The sequence below is a fragment of the Typopeltis vanoorti genome, chromosome 5 (genome assembly GCF_054136105.1).
Source record: "Typopeltis vanoorti isolate ZY-2024b chromosome 5, IOZ_Tvanoo_1.0, whole genome shotgun sequence".
Taxonomy (NCBI): Eukaryota; Metazoa; Arthropoda; class Arachnida; order Uropygi; family Thelyphonidae; genus Typopeltis; species Typopeltis vanoorti.
The window spans coordinates 146,914,982-146,937,622 of NC_143553.1; the positions used below are offsets into that span (position 1 = coordinate 146,914,982).

The window sequence follows — 22,641 nt, forward strand, 5'->3', positions numbered from 1 at the left end:
TGCTCATTATTGATAATGCACCTGGTCACCCTCCTGCAACTTTAATTGATTTTGATCCACGTGTAAAAGTTGTTTTCTTGCCTCCAAATATAACCAGCTTACTTCAACCGATGGACCAAGGAGTTATCAAAATATTCAAAGCATACTACACGCGCAAGTCTGAATGAAGTTCATTTGCAAGTCTGAAAGAAGTTATGAGGCAAAATGAGCAACTGTCTGTTAAAGAGTTTTGGAAACAGTTTAATGTTTTAGATGCTGTAAGGATTATTGGAGATTCTTGGAGTGAAATTTCCCAAAAAACCTTGAATGGTGTCTGGAAAAAACTTTGTCCAACCTTTTTTAAATGCGAAACGGAAATGTTGCCAGAAACTGATCAAGTTGCTGAGGCAATAGAAGAAGTTGTCAACCTTGCCAGGCAATTAGATTTAGAAGTCGACAGTGAAGATGTCAGGGAGCTGTTAGACTCACATAACAAGGAGCTTACAATCGATGAGCTCATAGAGATGCATAAGCAAAGCACTACTGAAGAGATCAAAACCTCAGATCCAGTTTTACCAGAAAAGCACATGACAATTGCAAAATTAACAGAAGGTCTCAGCTTAATTAAGAAAGGTTTACAGATTTTGGAGGACATAGATTCTAACGAGGAACGAATTGTAGCCACAAGGCAAGGAATAAAAAAATCACTGGCTTGCTATGAAGAAATTTTGTGTGATAAGAAAAAGACATTATGCCATTAGATGAATCTATTAGATTTTATGAAACCATTGACATCAAAATAACTTTCTTTTTTTTATGTACGAAAAACTACAATTATGATTACTGTATATTTCTTAAAAAATATAGGTGTTTTTGTAAACCTTTGTTCCGAATTGTATGTTTGTATATACATAAATTACATGCAAAATTATACCCCGAGTTACACGAATTCGACTTACGGGCTTTTCGGTGGTCCCACATACTGCATAACTTCGGGGTATCACGAGAGAACTCTAAATTCTCTAGAATTTTCGAAATTAACAATCAAATCAATCCTACAGAACCAACCGTAGTTCACCACTACAGTCAAGCAAGAAAAAAATTTAAATATGCTTTCTAGTATCTGACAGTTACCCAAAACTGTATAAGATTACAAATATCACTAGACAGTAATATTTCAATTTTTTTTTTCTTCCCAAAAATGCTTATCTTTTTTCATTTTTTTTTTTCGATATTCATGTTGTCATTATGGAAAATTTTTAGTTTCATTATTTTGATTTCAGTTTCATTATTTCTTTTTTCATTCTTGTAAACTGAATCTAATTTAAAAATACACACATTACACTGAACAGTATAAAATCAGGTGCAAAAAAAAAAAAAAAAAAAGCTAAAATATTTGATAAATCATAATTCACCATAGTAACACTGAGGGAAGAATGGCAAATGCATAGTACACTTCTGCTATCACATCCAGGAATGTATTAGCAGAGCTAATCTCAGGTGGTATGGTCACTTAAACAGAACGGGAGAGGAAAGAGTAGCAAAACAAGTGTTCTCTGCCAAGTTGGCAGAAAAAAGACCCAGAGGAAGATCAAGATATAGGTGGATTGATACAGTAAAAAGTGCCTTAGAAGACAGAAATATAAGCTCTGATAATGTTGGAGTCTTTACAGGTAACAGATTGATTTGGAGGAAAATTGTTGATAGGAAGTTAGTGGTGATGTAAATTTTTCATGTAGTACTATAATATCCTATACACTCCTTGAGGGGAATTTGATGATAGTACACTTCTCCATGTAATTTCAATCCATAACATTATAATTTTAGAAGACAGGCAATATGTGTAAAATTGATATATAAATATTAATATAATATAAATTAGATATTCCTTTTATACAAACTACTAGAATTATTTCTTCAGTAACTTACTTTTGGAGAAGGCTGATGGTAAACTTTTTTGAAGTGATTATTCGTATTATTTTCCTAAGGACAAAACAGAAAAACCATTCCAGTCAGTATCAAACTTTCTGTGAAAATATAATAATTTATTTTTTCATAATTACTAATTCTGGAGAAATTTATACAAAGCTAATGGAAATTTTCAAGCAAAAGAAAAATATTTTTCTTTTGACATGAAAAAAAAAATGCATTGCTTTTAATACCTCAATAAGAGAAACAAATAATTTCCAAGTAATAAACATTTATTTTAAAAAAATGTTATTTTCCATCTAGAAACTGACGTGATTCTCCAACATGGAAATTAATATATATATGTAAATAAGTTTTTTTACCTTGGGAATAATGTATATTAGGGTTACCAAGTAATTTTATAAACTTTGTTATTTTACTCCTAATCCCAAGTAGGCAAACAGTTAAGTTTGCACCTGAATGTAGTTCAAGTCTAAAGGTGGTGCAACACAAGGCAACTCATTGTAAAGGTGGGTAAAGCTCTGATCACTATTCTTAGTATTTTCCATAATGTAAAGCACATCTCACTAAGAGATGTATACTGCAATATATTATGGGTGGGGGCACTACCCAGACCGGTTTCAAACTGTTTGCTTACTTGGGATTAGGAGTAAAATAACCAAGTTTATAAAATTACTTGGTAACCCTAATATACATTATTCCCAAAGTAAAAAAACTTATTTACATCAATATCCCCTCCAGAGATTCTTATTCAAAATAAAAACACCTTGTAGCAACTTGTATAGGTAAAGTTGATAAGGCTCTGTATTACTAAAACCTTGGTATGAACATGTAAAGACTTCGTTTCTCATGAGAATTCGCCATAAAGTCTATATTTCCAAGTCACGCTGTTCATTGTCATTCGAATGTGTTTTGAGTGTTGATTGCAGTCTCACGATAGTCCTTTAGTGTGATGTATTTTGTGTTTATACACTATATGGAAGTCCTTGAGATCCAGCTCAGTACAGAGTCCTGTAGCAGTGCCGGTAAGACTACAACTGCACGGTAAGCATGTTTTTTTTTGTTTTTTTTTAGATAGATACTTCACATCGATAGTTATGGAAAAGCAACTAAATGAGACAATATTCGAGGAGGTATATAAAGAATTTATAAGAGTAGGTGAACTACTTAACAACAATTGGCCGGGAAAAGTGAAACTGTACGACACATTTCCCCCAGAAAGCATCACAGACGTTATCACAGGTCAGTCAGATTCAATGCTTTCTACTCCTTCAGACTTTGTAGAAGTGCGAGCACACAAAAAGCGAAGAACAGAAGAACCACACAATGACAATAATGAAATGGAACAGGATTCTCAGGGTTCGGACGGCGCTATTTCTCCCAAAGAAAAGGTGCCTCCAATCATCCTTAGAGAAAAGCAGAGGTGGGCAGTTTTAAGATCCACAATGTCCAATCTGCACATTGGTTTCATTAAGTCCAAAAACATGCATGAAGGCATAAAGATCCAGCCAGCAACAGTGACAGATTATAGAAGGGTGATCAAAGAACTGGACGGCAGAGGCATCCAGTATCATACCTTTGCGCTCCGAAAAAAACTTAAAAGTGGTCCTTGTGGTGTCTGTGAAGACATTGACACAGCAGAAATAGCTGCTGACATGAAAGCTTTGTACATTCTGCTGACCTCAAGGTCAGCAGAATGTACAAAGCAGATAAGACTCCCATGCATTAGTCCTAGTTGAGATTCATAAATATACGGGGATATCTACAACTTAAAAACAGTTTGTGGGCTCATCGTCACACCAGAACCACTGCGGAAAAGATCATCTTCTGGGCAGTGCCACAGGTGTTAGAAATTTGGCCATGCTCAGAATCTTTGTAGAGCAGAATATAGATGTTTGAAATGTGGGGACAGCCACCCAACCAATACCTGCACAAAGCCCAGGACCACCTCGGCCAAATGTCCCAACTGCAGTGGCCCTCATCCTGCGAACTACAAAGGATGTACTCAGCACCCAAAGAATAGACGGATGGAAGCAATTAATCAGCCCTACTCCTACAGTATCAGAACAACAGAGGCCCAGGCATCAAAACCGGAGACTCAGCGACCACAGTCGGAAACCTCCAAAAATAGAGACACCCAAAAGCAAACAAGAAGTTATGCCGATGTGACCCGTACAAATAGGCCAATACCGGAACAAAATCAACCAACAGCACCTAAAAATCTAACAGCTGTTATTACGGCCTCACTAGCAAACATGCTAGAAAATTTCAGCCTATCAAATCCTACTGAAATTTATTATTATTATTATTCAGGCCTCCATGGAGTCAAAAGACTCATCGTGGGAGGTCCTTCCTAAGAACATAAAGTCTGTCAACACTCAACGTGGGGAGGTCCCCTCCCCAAGAAACACAAAGTCTATCATACCACTCTTTAAACTCATTGGCCATTCTCGCTACCACCACTCCATCAGGCAATGCATTCCACGGTTCAACTACCCTCCACGCAAAGAAACCACTCCTTACTATCTTGCTCACAGTTTCCTTTCGTAACTTCCAGGGATGGCCTCTTGTCATCACTCCTTCCTGCTATTCAACCAAGCGAAAGAACTCCCCAGTGTCAACCCTGTAACCACCTCTCAACAGTTTAAAAGTCTCAATCATATCACCTCTCCTTCTTCTATCCACCAAACTCTGCAGTCCACATTCCCTCAGCCGATCCTCATAACTATAATTGTACAGTACTGAAACTATCTTTGTCATCCGTCTTTGTATCCTTTCCATAGTTAATTTATCCCCTTCAAATCCTGGGGACCAAATCTGAGAACAATAGTTGAAGTGTGGTCTGATCAGAGACTTATACAACGGAATGATAACCCTCTTATCTCTGCAGGTCAGTGTCCTTCTCATAATTGCAGCAATCCTCTGTGTTACCTTCAACACCTTTGCAATATGTCCCCTAAACTTCAGGTTTCTGTCAATCATCAACCCCAGATCCCTTGTCTCCCCTACTTCCTCCAGTATAAATCCTCCCATAAAGTATGCAGCATCCCATCGATGTTTCCCAAACCTCAAGACCTTACATTTTGTTGCATTAAACTGACACCACCTTTCATTTGCCCATCTATCTAGCTTATTCAAATCCTTTTGCAGGGCTACCACATCTGCACCATTACTAATAATCCTTCCCAGCTTCGCATTATCGGCAAACAACTGAATATCCCCTTGCAATCCACTGGCAATGTCATTGATATAAAGGTTAAACAATATAGATTCTAATACTGAGCCCTGTGGGACCCAACTTGTAACCCTCTGCTTCCTTGAAACTGCTCCACCATACACAACTCTCTGATACCTATTAGACAGCCAATCCTGAATCCAGTTGACCAATCTGACATCCAGATCCATGTGCTGCAACTTAAATATCAGCTAATCATGTGGCACCCTGTCAAATGCCTTTGCTAAGTCTAAGAAAATTGCAGTATATGCCTTTCCCTCATCTAATGTTTTTGCAACTTTATTATAAAAGGCTAGCATATTGCTAAAACAAGAGTGCCCTTTCACAAATCCATGTTGACTCTCAAAGATAACATTACCCTCATATGCCCAATGCTGTATACAGTCCCTCACTACTTTCTCCAAGATCTTAACAACTACTGATGACACACAGACCGGCCTATAATTAGACACTTCCAGTCTGTTACTACCCTTATGCATTGGCACTATCTTACCTTCCTTCCATTCCATGGGCACCTTTCCCACAGCCAGACTTTCATTGAAAAGCCAGGTTAACGGCACTATCAGTTCCCTAGCACATTCTCTCAAAACTCGTGGTGAAATACCATCCAGTCCCAAAGCTTTACTGACATACAGAGTACTCAGTATCTGACACACACTCTCCTCCTGTACATCTAAACCTCGAAGCAGCCCTATCCCTCTAGCATTAAAACTGACTCTAGGATGAAATACTCCAATAAAGTGTTGATTGGACAATTCCACTATGTCCTCTGCATCAGTCACTCTATTCCCATTTTTATCCCACAATATCATTCTTCCACAGTCATTTCTCCTCCTACTGGCCACATAGCTAAAAAATTCCCCAGGATTTTCTTTGGATCTAAGGGCCAATCTCCTCTCATATTCCAGTTTTGCTTTCCTTACCACACTAGTCACTCTTCTGGCCTGTGTCTTATATTCTTCATGCATCTTCTCTTCACCTGTCTCCTTATATCTCTTCCATAGCCTCTTTTTCGCATGCAATTCCTGTTTAATATTGTTTGTCATCCACTTTACTCCAAATTGTGTCCTCTTCTTCACTCATGGTATACTACTTACCATTGCTGCTAACAAATATTCTTTCACAATTTCCCATGCACTAATGATACCCCGGCCTTCGAATTCCTCCCTCCATGAAACTTCCCGAAGTTGACGTCTAAGACTATTATAATCACCTGCATTATAATTCCACATAAGTTCCCGTCTCTTTGATACTCCTGCATGTCTATTCATTTTCAAAGTCAAAACTATATGGTCACTCTCTCCAACTGGTGGGAGAGATGTCAACTCAGTTATTATCAACTCTTCTGATGCTATAACCAAATCCAAAACTCTTGATCCTCTTGTTCCCTCTGTTACATGTTGCCTAAGACATTTGTCCCTCGAGAATTCTTGAAATTCCATTCTCTATTGCTACATGCATCTTCCTCGATCCAATTTATGCTACTGTAGTTAAAATCTCCCATAACAATCATTCTTCTTGCACTTGCCAAACTTAGCTGTCTAAACATCTCCTGGTCCTCATCCTCTGTGCTCCTGGGTCTGTAGCAACACCCCACTAAATATCCTGTCTTGCCTACCTCTACTTCACACCATACGCTCTCAAAATCATTTGTCTCACTTCCTTCCAAAGCCCCCACTCTTACAGGACATAGGTCATCACTTATCATAAGCAGTACCCCACCACCACACTTTCCCCTCCTATCCTGATGAAAAATGCTATAACCAGTGACTTATATTCCTGTTGTTATATCCCTTTCTGTCAACCAGGTCTCAGTGATCCCAATAATTTTTGGCCAGGCTGATGCTATCTGTGCCACCAATTCCTCTCCCTTATTCCGGATACTCCTGGCATTAGTATGAAGCATATAAATGCCATTGTTTCTATACTCAGCATTATCCTTTCTAGACTCCACTGGGCTCAGTGTTACCTGACATCGTCTCCCTTCTCCCAAGTATCCATTCCCACAAGAGGCCACCCCTGCTATCATCCTCCCTGGGACCACTGACTCATTCAGAACAGCAATCTCTCCAGATGCCTACATCCTTCCTAATTCAAATGTAAGTGGTCTCTCGCATACAATTCCTCTCTTTCCTCAAACGCACTCCAAGCATCCACATATACCAGTCCTCTCTTGTCACACATTCTCGCTATTATGCCATTCAATATCACCACTCTTCTGCTCAGCTCATCATTATCATACCTAGGCAACATGCACACTATTTTTCCTCTCTCTGTCTTCTTCCGTACAGCCTCAAGCAAAAATCTCATATCTCTCGCTGCCCGACTTACATTACCACTCAAGTCATTCATTCCTACCATCACAATCATCTCATCCACCCTTTCACTTCTCTTAATTGCCTTAGCCAACCTTTCTATTGTTCCTCCTGGCAAACACTCCTCACGCATCCTATCTTGAACACCATGGATCATTGAGTCGCCATACATTATACCTCTTACCATTCCCTCTCTCCTATTGTTTCCATTCTCTCCTCTTCTTTCATTCCCATGGGTCTCTCTTATTCCCTCTCTTCTAACATTTCCATACCTCTCTCTCCTACTGTTTCCATTCTCTCCTCTTCTAGCACTCCCATACATCTCTCTCATTCCCTCTCTTCTACTGTTTCCATTTTCTCCACTTCTAGCACTTCCATATCCCTCTCTCATTCTGTCTCTCCTACTGTTTCCATCCTCTCGTCTTCTAGCATTCCCATACCTCTCTCTCATTCCATCTCTCCTCTTCTAGCACTTCCATATCTCTCTCTCATTCCATCTCTCCTACTGTTTCCATCCTCTCGTCTGCTAACATTCCCATACCTCTCTCTCATTCCCTCTCTTCTACTGTTTCCATTCTCTCCTCTTCTAGCATCCCCATACATCTCAGTCATTCCCTCTCTTCTACTGTTTCCTTTCTTTCCTCGTCTAACACTCCCAAAATTCTCTCTCTCCTCTACTCTGATTCACCTTGCATTTATCTCTTCCATTATCCTAATCTTATCTTTCATACTTCTGCTCTCATTCACAAGACATTCCACCTCCTCTTTCAGCTCATCAATCTCCCTCTGCAGGTCAGTCACTCTTAATCTAAATTCACTCTCCCAAACAAAACCATCTCCTAAACTTTCACAGTCACTCACACCTTCCACACTATCAACTATTATTTTCTCATTCATATATATATTTTTTTCACTCTCTTCTATCACACTACTTGTCTTCCTACATTCATTCCCCGTTCCTGGAGCAACAAGGTCGGATATCGATATTTCTAATGCACTTATTTTCTCCAACTGCCTGCATTTTGCGCACATACGCTCTCCTTCACAAGCCACATATCCAATTCCCGAGACGCATACATGCCGCAAGTACTGCATGCCACAAAGTCCTTTATGATATTGCTTATAATAGAGTTCTTAAATGGCGGAGGACTTGGCGATACGCCACTTGCGACTGCAGCTGAATCTGCCATCATTCCTTACTGCCGAGTAGCGTAATCTTTAATAATTATTCAATTAATAAATTCCGTTAAATAAATAAGAAAAAAAAAAAGTACAAACAATTACAAGCAAAACAAAACATTTAAGTACACTAAATATAAGTAAATAAAATGAAATATAACTAAATACAGTAATGAAAACTTAGCTTCATTTTGTCTTCCACCGTTATGCATTCGATTCCGACGGTAACCAAAATATATTATATCGCGACAGCAACTAACTTCTAAAAAACAACCACTGAAGTACACTCGTATTCTGAGAAACAATTTAGCATTCAAAAACGAAGAAAAACGGGGGAAAAAAACAGACTATTCACAGATTAAAAATCACTTTCTTCGCACAGCTCAAATTCACTGCCACGTGCTACGGCGACGCTAGCGCCACTAAAAGATTTCTTCGTGAAACGCAGGTCATCCTCACAGCTCTCATAAATGAATAGTAACAAACTCATTCCAGCATCTCTTCAGATAGTTGCTTGAAACGCAAATGGCCTCAAAAACAAAATTCTGGAACTCCGAGATTTCACTTATAGGTATCAACCAGATGTTATTTTAATCAGTGAAACTCATTTATGACCCTCAGACAATCCTACAACCAAGGGCTACCCCTATACAGAAATGACAGACTACTCTACAGAGGCGGTGGCACTGCCATCTTCATTAAAAACTACATTAAGCACCACTCTGTGAGCAATCCTTCAACCACTAACCTTGAGATCACAGGCATGGAAGTAGTCACCAGCTCCACTGGCAAACTGAAAATCTACTCAGCTTACAACCCTCCCCAAAAATCTCTACTTCACTCTGACCTAAATGCCATCTTATGCATTAGAGAGCCCACCATTATTGCAGGGGATCTGAATCCCAAGCATCCTGCATGGAATTGTACAACCACAAACAAGAATGGGCGCATCCTTTCCAATTACTTAGGATCAAGCAATGCTGTTGTGGCAGGCCCCACCGAACCAACTCATCTCAGTACGTTCGGCACTGCTGACATCCTGGATATAGCTATCCTGCAGGATATTAAACTTCAATACAGCATCATATAGATGGATGAACTATCATCCGATCACAATCCAATTCTACTACAGCTGGGAAATCAAGAATACCTGTGTCCTCCTTTTCACGCCTACATTGCATGGGAAAGACTGTCAGCAGCACTCGATGTTATATTGGACCTGTTCCTCACATACACACAAAAGAAGAAGTAGAAACTGTAGTTACAAATCTCACACAACAAATTAATTCTGCTATAAAGGTAGCTACCTCCTACAAATCTGCCCACACGCCAGATCGTTTGCCTGAAGACATCATGAACTTGATCAGAGACAAAAACAGAGCTAGGAAAAGATTCCGTAACATGCGTGCACCACAAGATAAAACAGCTCTAAACAGAATAAATGGGGCAGTTAGAGATGCACTTAAAACTCATAGAAACCATGTTTGGGATAAAAAGTTATCCGCCATCTCTCCTATTGATCACTCTATCTGGGGGTTACTGAGAAACATCAGAAATAAAAACAGTTCCCTCCCCCCCATAATCTCAAACCAGGGCTTAGTTCACGCAGATGTAGATAAGGTAGAAGCCATACTAAAGTCTCTTAAAGAGCAGTGCAAACCCTCTTATAACAACTTAGATTTCAATCACTTGTACAAAATCCACAGACAGGTCAGACATGCTTTAAATCTCCCAGATACCAGCACTGACCATATTGCACCCACATCACCTGTTGAATTATATGATATTATTAAAAAACTTAAGAACAAAAAAGCTCCTGGACCAGATGGCATCTCAAACAGGGTGATCAAGCTGCTGCCTCGGAAAGCTGTAGTGCACCTGACCAGTATAATAAATGCAATCTTAAGATTTCACTATTTTCCTTCCACCTGGAAACTGGCTGATGTAATTCCTATTCATAAGCCAGACAAAGACCCACACCTACCGCAAAATTATCGTCCAATCAGTCTTATCTCTAATCTGGGTAAGGTTGCAGAGAAGGTCATCTTCTCACGACTCCAAACCTCAGTAAATGACCTAAACATCCTCCCTAAAGAACAGTTTGGTTTTCGGCAACACCATAGTACTAATCAGCAAATCCACAGAATTGTCGAATACATCACCACCAGCTACAACAGGCGCCAGTGTACGGGAGCTGTTTTCCTAGACCTATCCAAAGCATTTGACAAAATTTGGCATTTTGGTCTCCTGCAGAAACATATCTCAGCAGGTACATCACTAAAAATGGTTCATCTAATCCATTCATATCTTCAGAATAGATCAATGCAAGTGAAAATCAACGGTTCTACATCGCCCCAGTGCCATATCTTAGCTGAAGTGCTGCAGGGATCTGTACTGGCTCCATTGCTGTTTTCTGTATACATGTCAGACATCCCGCACAATCCAATCACTTCCATTTTGGCCCTGTATGCAGATGATACGGCAATACTAACCAGATCTCTCAGACCCCATTTCATTAACAGAAAGCTTCAAGAAAACCTTCTAAAGCTGGAGGGCTGGTTCTCCAAATGGAGACTGGAAGTCAACCCCCTGAAAAGCTCAGTTCTTTTCTCAAAAAGACCAATGTTTCCTACAGGAGATGTGTTACTATTCAATACTAAAATTCCCTGGCAGACAGAAACAAATTACCTGGGTGTGATTCTCAACAAAAAGCTATCTTTCAACTAACACATCAAGTCTGTGTGCGCAAAGGCATCTAAAGCCATAGCTCAGATCTGTCCGCTAATTAATAGAAATAGCAAGCTCAGCAACAGAATCAAATTGCAACTATACCAGATGACGATTCGTCCTATAATCACCTATGCCTCTCCGGCCTGGAGCCACACCTCTAATGCTAACATTATCAAAATACAGCGAGTGCAGAACAAGTGCTTGAGAATGATTCTCTGAACGCCCCGTGGTATGTTAGAAACAATCAACTCCACAGAGACACAAATATTCCCTATATTTTCTCTTTTCTACCCTTGCCTTTAATACAAAGCATCATACATCTCCTCCAGGAGATGTGCTTTGTATTAAGGGTAAATATTAAGATTAGTGATCAGAGCTTATTCCACTTTTACCATGAGCTACCTTGGTCTTGCACTACGTGCAGGGTCAGCTAGACTTGCAACACTTGCAGGCGCACACTTGACTTGTTTGTCTGTTTCCTTACTTGGGAAATGGAGTAAAACCAGGTTTAAAATAGCTTGGTATCTTTAACTTATATATATATATATATATATATATATATATATACCTGTCTTGAAATTTATTTATAAAATTTTTTTATAAAAACGCTGCTCAAAAGTTTTCATTTAAAAGTTGACAATGATAGAGGGAGAGCAGTGCTGGGCAGGTTGTAATTCAGTGTGGCTAAAAAAAGTGTTGACACTAGTGGGTGAGGAGTATCATTCATAGCTGTGTTTTTAGCAAGATCATGAGTTCAACACAATCCCCCCATACTGCTAACTTTTATACAGACAACTCTGCACTGAGCAATAGCCTCTACTACTTCAAAACGCAATATGGGACCAAATAATGAATATATCAAAATTAAGTGGATACTAAATACCACATTATTTCTTAGCCAAATAAGAAACTCAAAGAAAGAAAATCTAATCTAAGAGTTTCATGCCAAATCTAGAAAACTATATAAATATAAAGTTCGTCGAGTCCAAGAGTAAGCTAACACCTCGTAGGGCAATGCCAGGGCAACTCGTAGTAAAGGTGGAGCAAGCTCTGATCATCGTCCTTAATATTTTCCCATAATGTAAAACACAGCTCCTAGGAGATATATTACTGTTCTACAATAAGAGAGAAGGTCACTCCACAGAGACACAAATATTCCCTATATTTTCTCTTTTCTACCCTTGCCTTTAATACAAAGCATCATACATCTCCTCCAGGAGATGTGCTTTGCATTAAGGGTAAATATTAAGATTAGTGATCAGAGCTTATTCTACTTTTACCATGAGCTGCCTTGGTCTTGCACTACGTGCAGGGTCACTACCGAGACCAGTTTCAACCTTTTTTGAGGTCTCATCAGTGAGTAAGTAGACCTAGATGTAAATATTAAGGTTTCAATGGTCAGAGCTTATTTCTTTACTGTATGAGTTTCCAAAAAAGGCACAAATACAATTACTGAAATAAAAGCTAACAGGCTTCACTTCGGCGAAGTAAAATTATTCAAAATTAAGTGGATATTGAATACCACATTATTTCTAAGCCGAATAAGAAACTCAAAGATCATCATCATCAAATTTCTGCCATGTACCCTAAAGGGGTGTACAGGATATGATAGTACTACATGAAAAAAATTACATCACTACTAACTTCCTATCTACAATTTTCCTCCAAATCAGTCTGTTACTTGTCAAGATTCCAACATTATCAGATCCTATATTTCTATCATCTAAGGCACTTTGTACCGTATCAATCCACCTATATCTTGGTCTTCCTCTGGGTCGTTTTGCTGCCAATCTGGCAGAGAACACTTGTTTTGCTAATTTTCTTCGCCCATTCTGTTTAAGTGACCATACCACCTGAGATTAGCTCTGCTAATGCATTCCTGGATGCTGACAATGTCAAGTTCTTTCCTAGTATCCTTATTTTTAATATGATATTGCCATTGATGCTATCTGTTCATGCCTATAATCTTTCTCAGGACTCTCATATCTGCGGTCTCTAGTCTTTGGTCAAGTGTTTTACTTCTGACCCAGCTCTCAGATCCATAAGTTAAAACTGGCTTGAACATTGTCTTGTATACAGCTAATTTAGTGTTCCGACTAATTTCTCTCTTATTCCATATGAATTTATTCAAATGACTTCCCGCCATACCAGATTTGCTGATTCCATTGTCTATTTCTATATTTAATTTACCATCTTCAGTAAAAATCATGCCTAAGTAGCTGAAATGTTTTACTTGTTCCACAGGTTCTCCATTCACAACACAGTTGACATTTTCAATGATTCTGCTTCTTTACACTGTCTTTGTCTTTTTATTGCTGACCTTCATACCATATCTTTCTCGTAGACAGGCTTATACGTTGGTTATGCATTATTAAAACACTTAAGGAATTGAACAACGTAGTTAAGGATATAAATTAAATTAAACTTTTATAAATATTTTCTGATATTTCGGCAACGTCACGTTGCCATCTTCTAAAGGAACTTACAAAAAAAGTTACGTGCACGTAGGCACTACAACACAGAAACTGGGAATGAAGAGATGAAGCTATTGTTCTCCTAACAGTCCAGATGGTGTCTTCTAGCGGGCTAAGTAGGTGTTCTTGGCTGTTGGGCTGAAGGTCTGCTGATGTAGGCCTCCAAAATTTGGGGCAGTCACATACAACCAAATTTGTTGAGGTTTGAAGAATTTCTTAGAGCTGAGGCTGATTCCATAAAGAGTCTTTCAAATTTGTATTTGCTACGGTGTATCACTGTAGCTTTCTTCCACCATATTCTGTGGCGTGTATCCAGAGCATGGTCCGCAAGTCCAAAATGACTGTATTTGTGAAAACGGATGTAGTCCTTGTGTTCCGAAATTCTGATATTTGCTGTCCTGCCTGTTTGGCCAAAGTAAGACAGTTTACAACTGCAAGGGACCTGGTAAACACCAGGTAGGTCTAGGGGAAGTGGTTGGTCTTTAATGGAGCGGATAAGGGATGCCAATTTTCTGTAAGGTTTGTAACAGGAGGTCAGGTCATGTTTTTTTAAGATTTTGGTAATCTTTTCTGAGGTGCCTCAGATGTAGGGAATAGTGATGGATTTGGAGTAATCATTGTTGTGGAGGGGGGGAGGGGATCTGTGGTTTGTAGGTTCTAATATATTTTGGATTTTTTGGGGGGGGTAGCCATTGGCTGAGAAAGTGTTGAGGATGTGATTTAGTTCAGTGTTTAGGGCCAAGTCGTTTCAACAGATTAGTTTAGCCCTGTTGTACAGTGTTTTCACTACTCCATATTGTTGTGAGGGGGGATGGTGGGATTGTTGGTGAATGTATCTGCCTGTATGGGTGGATTTTCTGTAAACTGAGAAAACCAAGGATCCATTAGTCTGGCGGGTGACTAGTGTGTCTAGGAAAGGGAGGCTGTTGTTTTCCTCTTTTTCCAGAGTGAATTTGATCCTGGGGTGTTGGTTGTTTAAGTGTGTTAAGAAGGAGAGAAGTGTTTCAGAGCCATGTGGCCAAATAGCGACCACATCATCAACGTAGCGAAGCCATACGGTTGGTTTTTGTGGGGCAGAGGCTAAGGCTTTTTCTTCCAAGGTCTCCATAAAGAAATTGGCCAAGGGTGGGGAGAGTGGTGAACCCATGGCTCATACCATATCTATTACAATAGTTATTCAATTTAGTCAGAGAATCTTGCAGACTTGTAGTGGACTTAGAAGTATAACATCATCCGCATAAAGCAAAGAGCTGACATTAACATCTCCAATTTTGATATCATGTTTAATACCACTTTCTTTCATAATGTGATCCATACAGATAATGAATAATAGAGGGGATAATGTACATCCTTCTCACACCACATTTAACATTAAACCATCTTCCTGTACTTCCTTCAATTCTAACTGCTGACTTACAACTCAAATAAAGACTAAGTATTGCTTGATATAAGGCTCCATTGACACCATATAACAGTAGTGTATTGAATAGCTTCTCTTGGCACCTTGTCATATGCCTTTTCCAAATCGACAAAACTTAAATACAGATCTTTGTTATATTCCCATGCTTTTTCAACTATTTGTCGCAAAGTGAAGATCTGATCCTGACAGCCTCTATTTTGCCTGAATTCAGCTTGTTCTTCACCAACCTTTTCTTCCACAATTCTTCTCATCCGTTTCTCAAGTATACTGGTATAAATCTTGCCAGGAACACCCAGTAGGGAAATACCTCTGTAATTCTCACATTCAGTTTTATTTCCCTTTTTATATATGGGTACTATGAGAGCTCTACTCCAATCATCAGGAATTCGTTCCTCTGTCCAGGCTTTCTGAACTATGCAGTGCAACCACTGTAAGACTCTTATATCACCATACTTCAGCATTTCTGGTCGAATATCATCTACTCCTGCTGCTTTTCCACATTTCAAGCATTTGATGGCTTTTTCTACATCAAGTATGGATATGTATTCCTGACTACATGCCTGGTCAGTGTTTTTTACCACTGTGCTGTCATCACTGCTTGTTTCATTTAGCAGTTTTTCAAAGTAATTACTCCATACTTCAAGGATATCTTTTTCTCCCATTTTCATATCACCTTTATCATCTCTGATTCCTTTTACAGCACTCTTTCCACCATTCCTAAGCTTCTTCAACAACCTCCAGAATATTTTGCTACCTTCTTGATATTTATTTTCTATATTCTTGCCAAAGTCCTCCCATGACTTTTGTTCAGCTAGTTTTACACAGTGTTTAGCATTCTTGCATTTATCTCTGTATTCTCTAAGAGCACAAGCTGACTTATCTGACAGGGGCTTTTGATATGCTTTTTTCTTTTCCTTCACTGCCTCTTTAACTTCCTGTGTCCACGATGGAGTTCTAATTTTTCTATCCTTGCAGATAACTTCACCACATGCCTCTCTAGCTGAATCAATCAGTACCTTCTTCAAGGCTTGCCACTGAATCTCCAAGGTTTGATTCCTGTTTTCAAACTCTTTCATTTTTTCTTCAATAATCTTTGTGTATTTTAGTCTACAGTTCACATCTGAGAGCTGCTCAACTTTTATTCGCTTTAAAACTTTCTTATATGTTATTCTTTTCAATATGAAATTCAATTTTATCTTGCTCAAGACTAAATAGTGATCGCTTCAATTTCAAATCCTCTGTACACTCTGGTGTCCTGCTCCAGGGAGAAAACATCACTATCAACAATAACATAGTCAATGAGACTTTTCTTATTCCTTGCCTCTTCTCTCCATGTGAATTTGTGAACATTTTTATATTGGAACATGGTGTTAGTAATAACCAGTCCATGTCCTGAGCAGAAATCCAACAGATATTTGCCATTATTATTAGCTTTGCTCTTTTCTCCAAATTTTCCCAAAATATTTTTGTATGTCTCATAATCATTTCCTACTCTGCTATTTAGATCCCCAACAAGGACCAACTTTTCCTTTTTTCATTGTGTCAGTTGCTTTTTCTAAAGCATCAAAAAATTCCTCCACTTCTACCTTCTGTGGGACCATAGGCACAAATAAGTCTCACTGTCCAGTTCCCCATTCTCATATTTGCCCACATTACTCTACTTGAGACTGACTGCCATTGAAGAAGATTAGCCTCATATTTTGTGTTGAATACTATGGCTACTCCTTCTTTTCCTTGATTGTCATTGCCTGAATATAACATTTTGTATTCATTGCTCAGAAAGGTCTCACCAGGTTTTGTCTTTTTTGTTTCAGTCACCCCTATTATGTCGATCTGGTACTTATCTAATTCTTCAGCTAGCTCCATTTCTTTGCCATTCAGGCTTCTTATGTTGATAGTACCGATCTTTAACTCTGGTAATGTTGAGTTGGGGTGTGTTTTCAGATTTGTTCCAGTAGCTGACTTTTCGCTGTTCACCCTGGTTCCTTGGCGAAAACAACGGGGGCCTTGTTTAACCGGGCGACGCCCCAGCCGGCATGAAATTTTGTCATGTTGTACCATCATTTTTTATTTTGGTTTAACCAATAAGAATACAATTTGGTCGGCTAAATCCCAAATTGCCAGCCTATCCTCGTTCGTTCAGTATCTGAGTAGATACCCAACAGGGTGCACCACGAGAAGGTGAGGATTGGACATTAGGTCAGAAGCCCTGGTCGGTTCTCCGCATTCCTTTAAAGGCTATGTGAAGGTCTCCTCTCAGTTATACAGCTTTGACCCTTAAGCACCCAGAAACTCAAAGATAGGAAATCTAATCTAAGAGTTTCATGCCGAATATAAAACACTATATAAAGTTCGGCGAGTCCATGCATAAGCCAATACCTGGTAGTGCAATGCCACTCTTAGATTAGATTTCCTATCTTTGAGTTTCTTATTCAGGTTAGAAATAATGTGGTATTCAATATCCACTTAATTTTGAATAATTTTACTTCGCCAAAGTGAAGCCTGTTGGCTCTTATTTCAGTAATTGTATTTGTACACCTTTTTGGCAACTTGTACAGTAATAAATAAGCTCTGACTACTAAAACTTTAATATTTACATCTATGTCTACCTACTCATTGATGAGACCCCAAAAAAGGTCGAAACTGGTCGAGACCTTTTCTCATAATGTTGAACAGTAATATATCCCCTAGAAGCTGTGTTTTACATTATGGGAAAATATTAAGGACAGTGATCAGAGCTTGCTCCACCTTTACCACGAGTTGCTCTGACATTGCACTACTAGGTGTTGGCTTACGCTTGGACTCGCCGAACTTTATATATATATATAGTTTTCTATATTCAGCATGAAACTCTTAGATTAGATTTCTTATCTTTGAGTTTCTTACTCGGCTAACAAATAATGTGGTATTCAATATCCACTTAATTTTGAATAATTTTACTTCGCTGAAGTAAAATTATTCAAAATTTTGAATTTAATTTTGAAAGTAAGCCTGTTGGCTCTTATTTCAGTAAATGAATATACCAGATATGTTGATGGTATATATTCATTATTTTGTCACACAAATTATGTGTTATATTATTATTATGTGTTCCTCCAGCTGTCTTTCCTTCAATGTCTGTCAAAATCCTACACATACAGACTAACAGATAGATGTATCTTAAACCAGCAAACACACAAAAAAAAAAAAAATAAATAAATAAAAAGAGCAATAAATTTGCTGTAAGGAGCAAGCAGTGAAAAAGGAAATAAAAATATCAGCAGGGCGAACAGCAAAAAGTCAGCTACTGGAACAAATCTGAAAGCACACCCAAACTCAACATCACCAGATTTAAACATCGGTACTAGAAACATAAGCCTGAATTGCAAAAGAAATGAAGATAACTGAGGAATTAGATAAGTACCAGATCAACATAGAAGCGGTGACTGAAACAAAAAAGACAAAAACTGGTGAGATCTTTCTAAGAAATAAATACATAATGTTATATTCAGGCAAAGAGAATCAAGGAAAAGAAGGAGTAGCTGTAATATTCAACACAAAATACGAGGCTAATCTTCTTGAATGGCAGGCAGTCTCAAGTAAAGTGATGTGGGCAAATATCAGAATGGGAATTGGACAATGAGACTTATTTGTGCTTCTATCTTAGTAGAAGGTTCTACTAAGGTAGAAGTGGAAGAATTTTTTGAGGCTTTAGAGAAAGCAACTGACACAATGAAAAGGAAAAGTTGGTCCTTGTTGGGGATCTAAATAGCAGAGTAGGAAATGATTGTCAGACAGACAAAAATATTTTAGGAAAGTTTGGAGAAAAGAGCAAAGCTAATAATAATGGCAAATACCTGTTGGATTTCTGCTAAGGACATGGACTGGTTATTACTAACAACATGTTCCAACATAAAAATGTGCACAAATTCCATGGAGAGAAGAGGCAAGGAATAAGAAAAGTCTCATTGACTATGTTATTGTTGATAGTGATGTTTTCTCCCTTGTGCAGGACACCAGAGTGTACAGAGGATTTGAAATTGGAAGTGTTCACTATTTAGTTTTGAGCAGGATAAAATTGAATTTCATATTGAAAAGAATAAAATGTAAGAAAGTTTTAAAGCGAATAAAAGTTGAGCAGCTCTCAGATGTGACCTGTAGACTAAAATACACAAAGATTATTGAAGAAAAAATGAAAGAGTTTGAGAACAGGAACCAAAAACCTTGGAGATTCAGTGGCAAGCCATGAAGAAAACTCTGATTGATTCAGCAGGGGAGGCATGTGGTGAGGTTGTCTGCAAGGATAGAAAAATTAGAACTCCCTGGTGGACACAGGAAGTTAAAGAGGCAGTGAAGGAAAAGAAGAAAGCATATCAAAAGTTCCTGACAAATAAGTCAGCTTGTGCTCTTAGAGAATATAGAAACAAATGTAAGAAAGTGAAACACTGTGTAAAACTAGCTAAAGAAAGTCATGGGAGGACTTTGGTAAGAACATAAAAAAAATAAATATCAAGAAGATGGTAAGATATTGTGGAGGTTGTTAAAGAAGCTCAGAAATGGAGGAAAGAGTGTTGTAATAGGAATTAGAGATGATAAAGGTGACATGAAAACAGGAGAAAAAGATATGCTTGAAGTATGGAGTAATTACTTCAAAAAATTGCTAAACGAAACAATCAGTGATAGCACAGTGTTAAAAAATACTCACACTGCATATAGGCAGGAATACATATCCATACTTGAAGTAGAAAAAGCCATCAAAGGCTTAAAATGTGGAAAGGCAGCAGGAGTAGATAATATTCGACCAGAAATGCTGAAGAATGTGGTATAAAAGTCTTACAGTGTCTGCATTGCATAGTTAAGAAAGCCTGGACAGAGGGACAAATTCCTGATGATTGGAGTAGAGCTCTCATAGTACCCATATATAAAAAAGGAAATAAAACCGAATGTGAGAATTACAGAGGTATTTCTCTACTGAGTGTTCCTGGCAAGATCTATGCCAGTATATTTGAGAAACGGATGAGAAGAATTGTGGAAGAAAAGGTTGGTGAAGAACAAGCTGGATTCAGGCGAAATAGAGGCTGGCAGGATCAGATCTTCACTTTATGACAAATAGTTGAGAAAGCATGGGAATATAACAAAGATCTGTATTTAAGTTTTGTCGATTTGGAAAAGGCATATGACAAGGTGCCAAGAGAGAAGCTATTCAATAAGCTACAGTTATATGGTGTAAATGGGGCATTATATCAAGCAATTCTTAGTCTTTATTTGAGTTGTAAATCAGCAGTTAGAATTGAAGGAAGTACAGGAAGATGGTTTAATGTTAAATCTGGTGTGAGACAAGGATGTACATTATCCCCTCTGTTATTCATTATCTTATATGGATCACATTATGAAGGAAAGTGGTATTAAACATGATATCAGGATTGGAGATGTTAGTGTCAGCTCTTTGCTTTATGCAGACAATGTTATACTTCTAAATAAATCCGCTACAAGTTTGCAAGATTCCCTGAATAACTGTTGTAACAGATATTGTATGAAGGTCAGCAATAAAAAGCCAAAAACAATGAAAATAGGCAGAATCGTTTTAAATGTCAACTGTGTTGTGAATGGAGAACCTGTGGAACAAGTAAAACATTTCAGCTTCTTAGGCACGATTTTTAGTGAAGATGGTAAATTAAATATGGAAATAGACAACAGAATCAACAAAGCTGGCATGGTAGGATTTCATTCAATTCCTACCATGCCAATTGAATCAATTGAATAAATTCATATCGAATAAGACAGAAATTAGTCGGCACTAAATTAGCTGTATACAATTTTCTAAAAACTGGTATGACAGTGTTCAAACTAGTTTTAACTTATGGATCTGAGTGCTGGGTCAGAAGTAAAACACTTGACCAAAGACTAGAGACTGCAGATATGAGAGGTCCTGAGAAAGATTTGGGGTGAACAGATGGCATTTATGGTAATATCATATTAAAAACGAGGATATTAGGAAAGAACTTGACATTATAAGCATCCAGGAATGCATTAGCAGAGCTAACTCAGGTGGTATGGTCTCTTAAACAGAATGGGCAAGGAAAGATTAGCAAAACAAATGTTCTCTGCCAGGTTAGCAGGAAAATGACCCAGAGGAAGACCAAGAAATAGGTGGATTGACATGGTACAACGTGCCTTAGGCGATAGAAATATAAGATCTGATAATATTGGAGTCTTGACAAGTAACAGACTGGTTTGGAGGAAAATTGTAGATAGGAAGTTATTAATGATGTAAATTTTTCATGTAGTTCTATCATATCCTGTACACCCCTTGAGGGCACAATTCAGAAATTTGATGATGATGAAGGATATCTGAAAGAAAAAATAAACTTCAAAATATAATCTTAATACTACCTTTAAATCCCCTAAATATAAAATGCTTATTCAGCTATCACAAGGATTCTTTTTCTCCCCAGGTCTACCCATGGATGTACCAAATCTAATATATGTGTAACGTGCTTTTACATAGTTAAAACAGGATGCATGCACAATACCAATACAAAAGGAACACAAATGGCATATCGGTGTTTAATGAATATAGGAAATTGAGCATTTATGCTTGACTTCAGTAGAACTACTTAGTTCATTACAAAACTTTATATGAATGAAAATTTAAGAAATCCTGTAAGGCACTAAGAATACCCCAATGGATATGATGGTTCAAGATCTCCAAAATGTGAGGAGTCTGCATATGACTTATAACATAACCTCAACTAGACATCCAACTCATTACTGAAGTTTATCCCAGGAAGCCAAGTGTTCTTAAGATGTCAAACAAAACGTTTTTATCCACATAGACAACAGCATGAACTAATCTACTTGATGCTTAGAGTGGTAGATTCCAGGGCTCTAGGCACCAAGTAGGTTACTTTTTCAAACCATATTGTGAGTACAGGTATCAAAATAAGAATAAGGCTACAAACTATCACAACTAAGGAATGCCACTATCTTTAAACCAGTATAGTTCAAAACTGGAAATTGCTAATAAATAAAATAAAATGTTAATGTGTTCTCCAGCCACCTAAAAATAACAGGACTCAAATTAATTAAATCTTATGAATCTTGGCCAATTAGCTACTGATGTAATAATTTTTATTTTCCCTAACCAGAGATAAGAATAAGATGAACAATTTGCCAAACGCTGTATATTGTAGGAAGTGAGTTTAGATTGTGTTCCTATATATGCATATGTGTACTGAAGATAACCATAACATGAATGTTCAAATATCAAATAATTAAGTTTATTTTATCATAACTTAAATGATTATTACTTTGACATAGTAACAGTCTCCATTATTCTTCTATAATGAATATCAAACAATACATAACAATGAACGATGGGAATATTTTATAATAGATAAA

General features: G+C 37.9%; 1 protein-coding gene across 4 annotated transcripts in view; it reads right to left on the reverse strand.

The window, feature by feature from the left end:
* The window catches only part of LOC150106921 (lysophospholipid acyltransferase 6-like), a 219,177-nt gene that overhangs the window by 91,492 nt on the left and 105,044 nt on the right, over positions 1-22,641 (reverse strand). For all 4 annotated transcript variants that reach the window (XM_090393380.1, XM_090393378.1, XM_090393381.1 and 1 more), the window contains one exon: positions 1,909-1,962. In XM_090393380.1, coding sequence (XP_090249506.1) covers positions 1,909-1,962 — 54 coding nt within the window. The remainder of the gene's footprint in view (positions 1-1,908; positions 1,963-22,641) is intronic.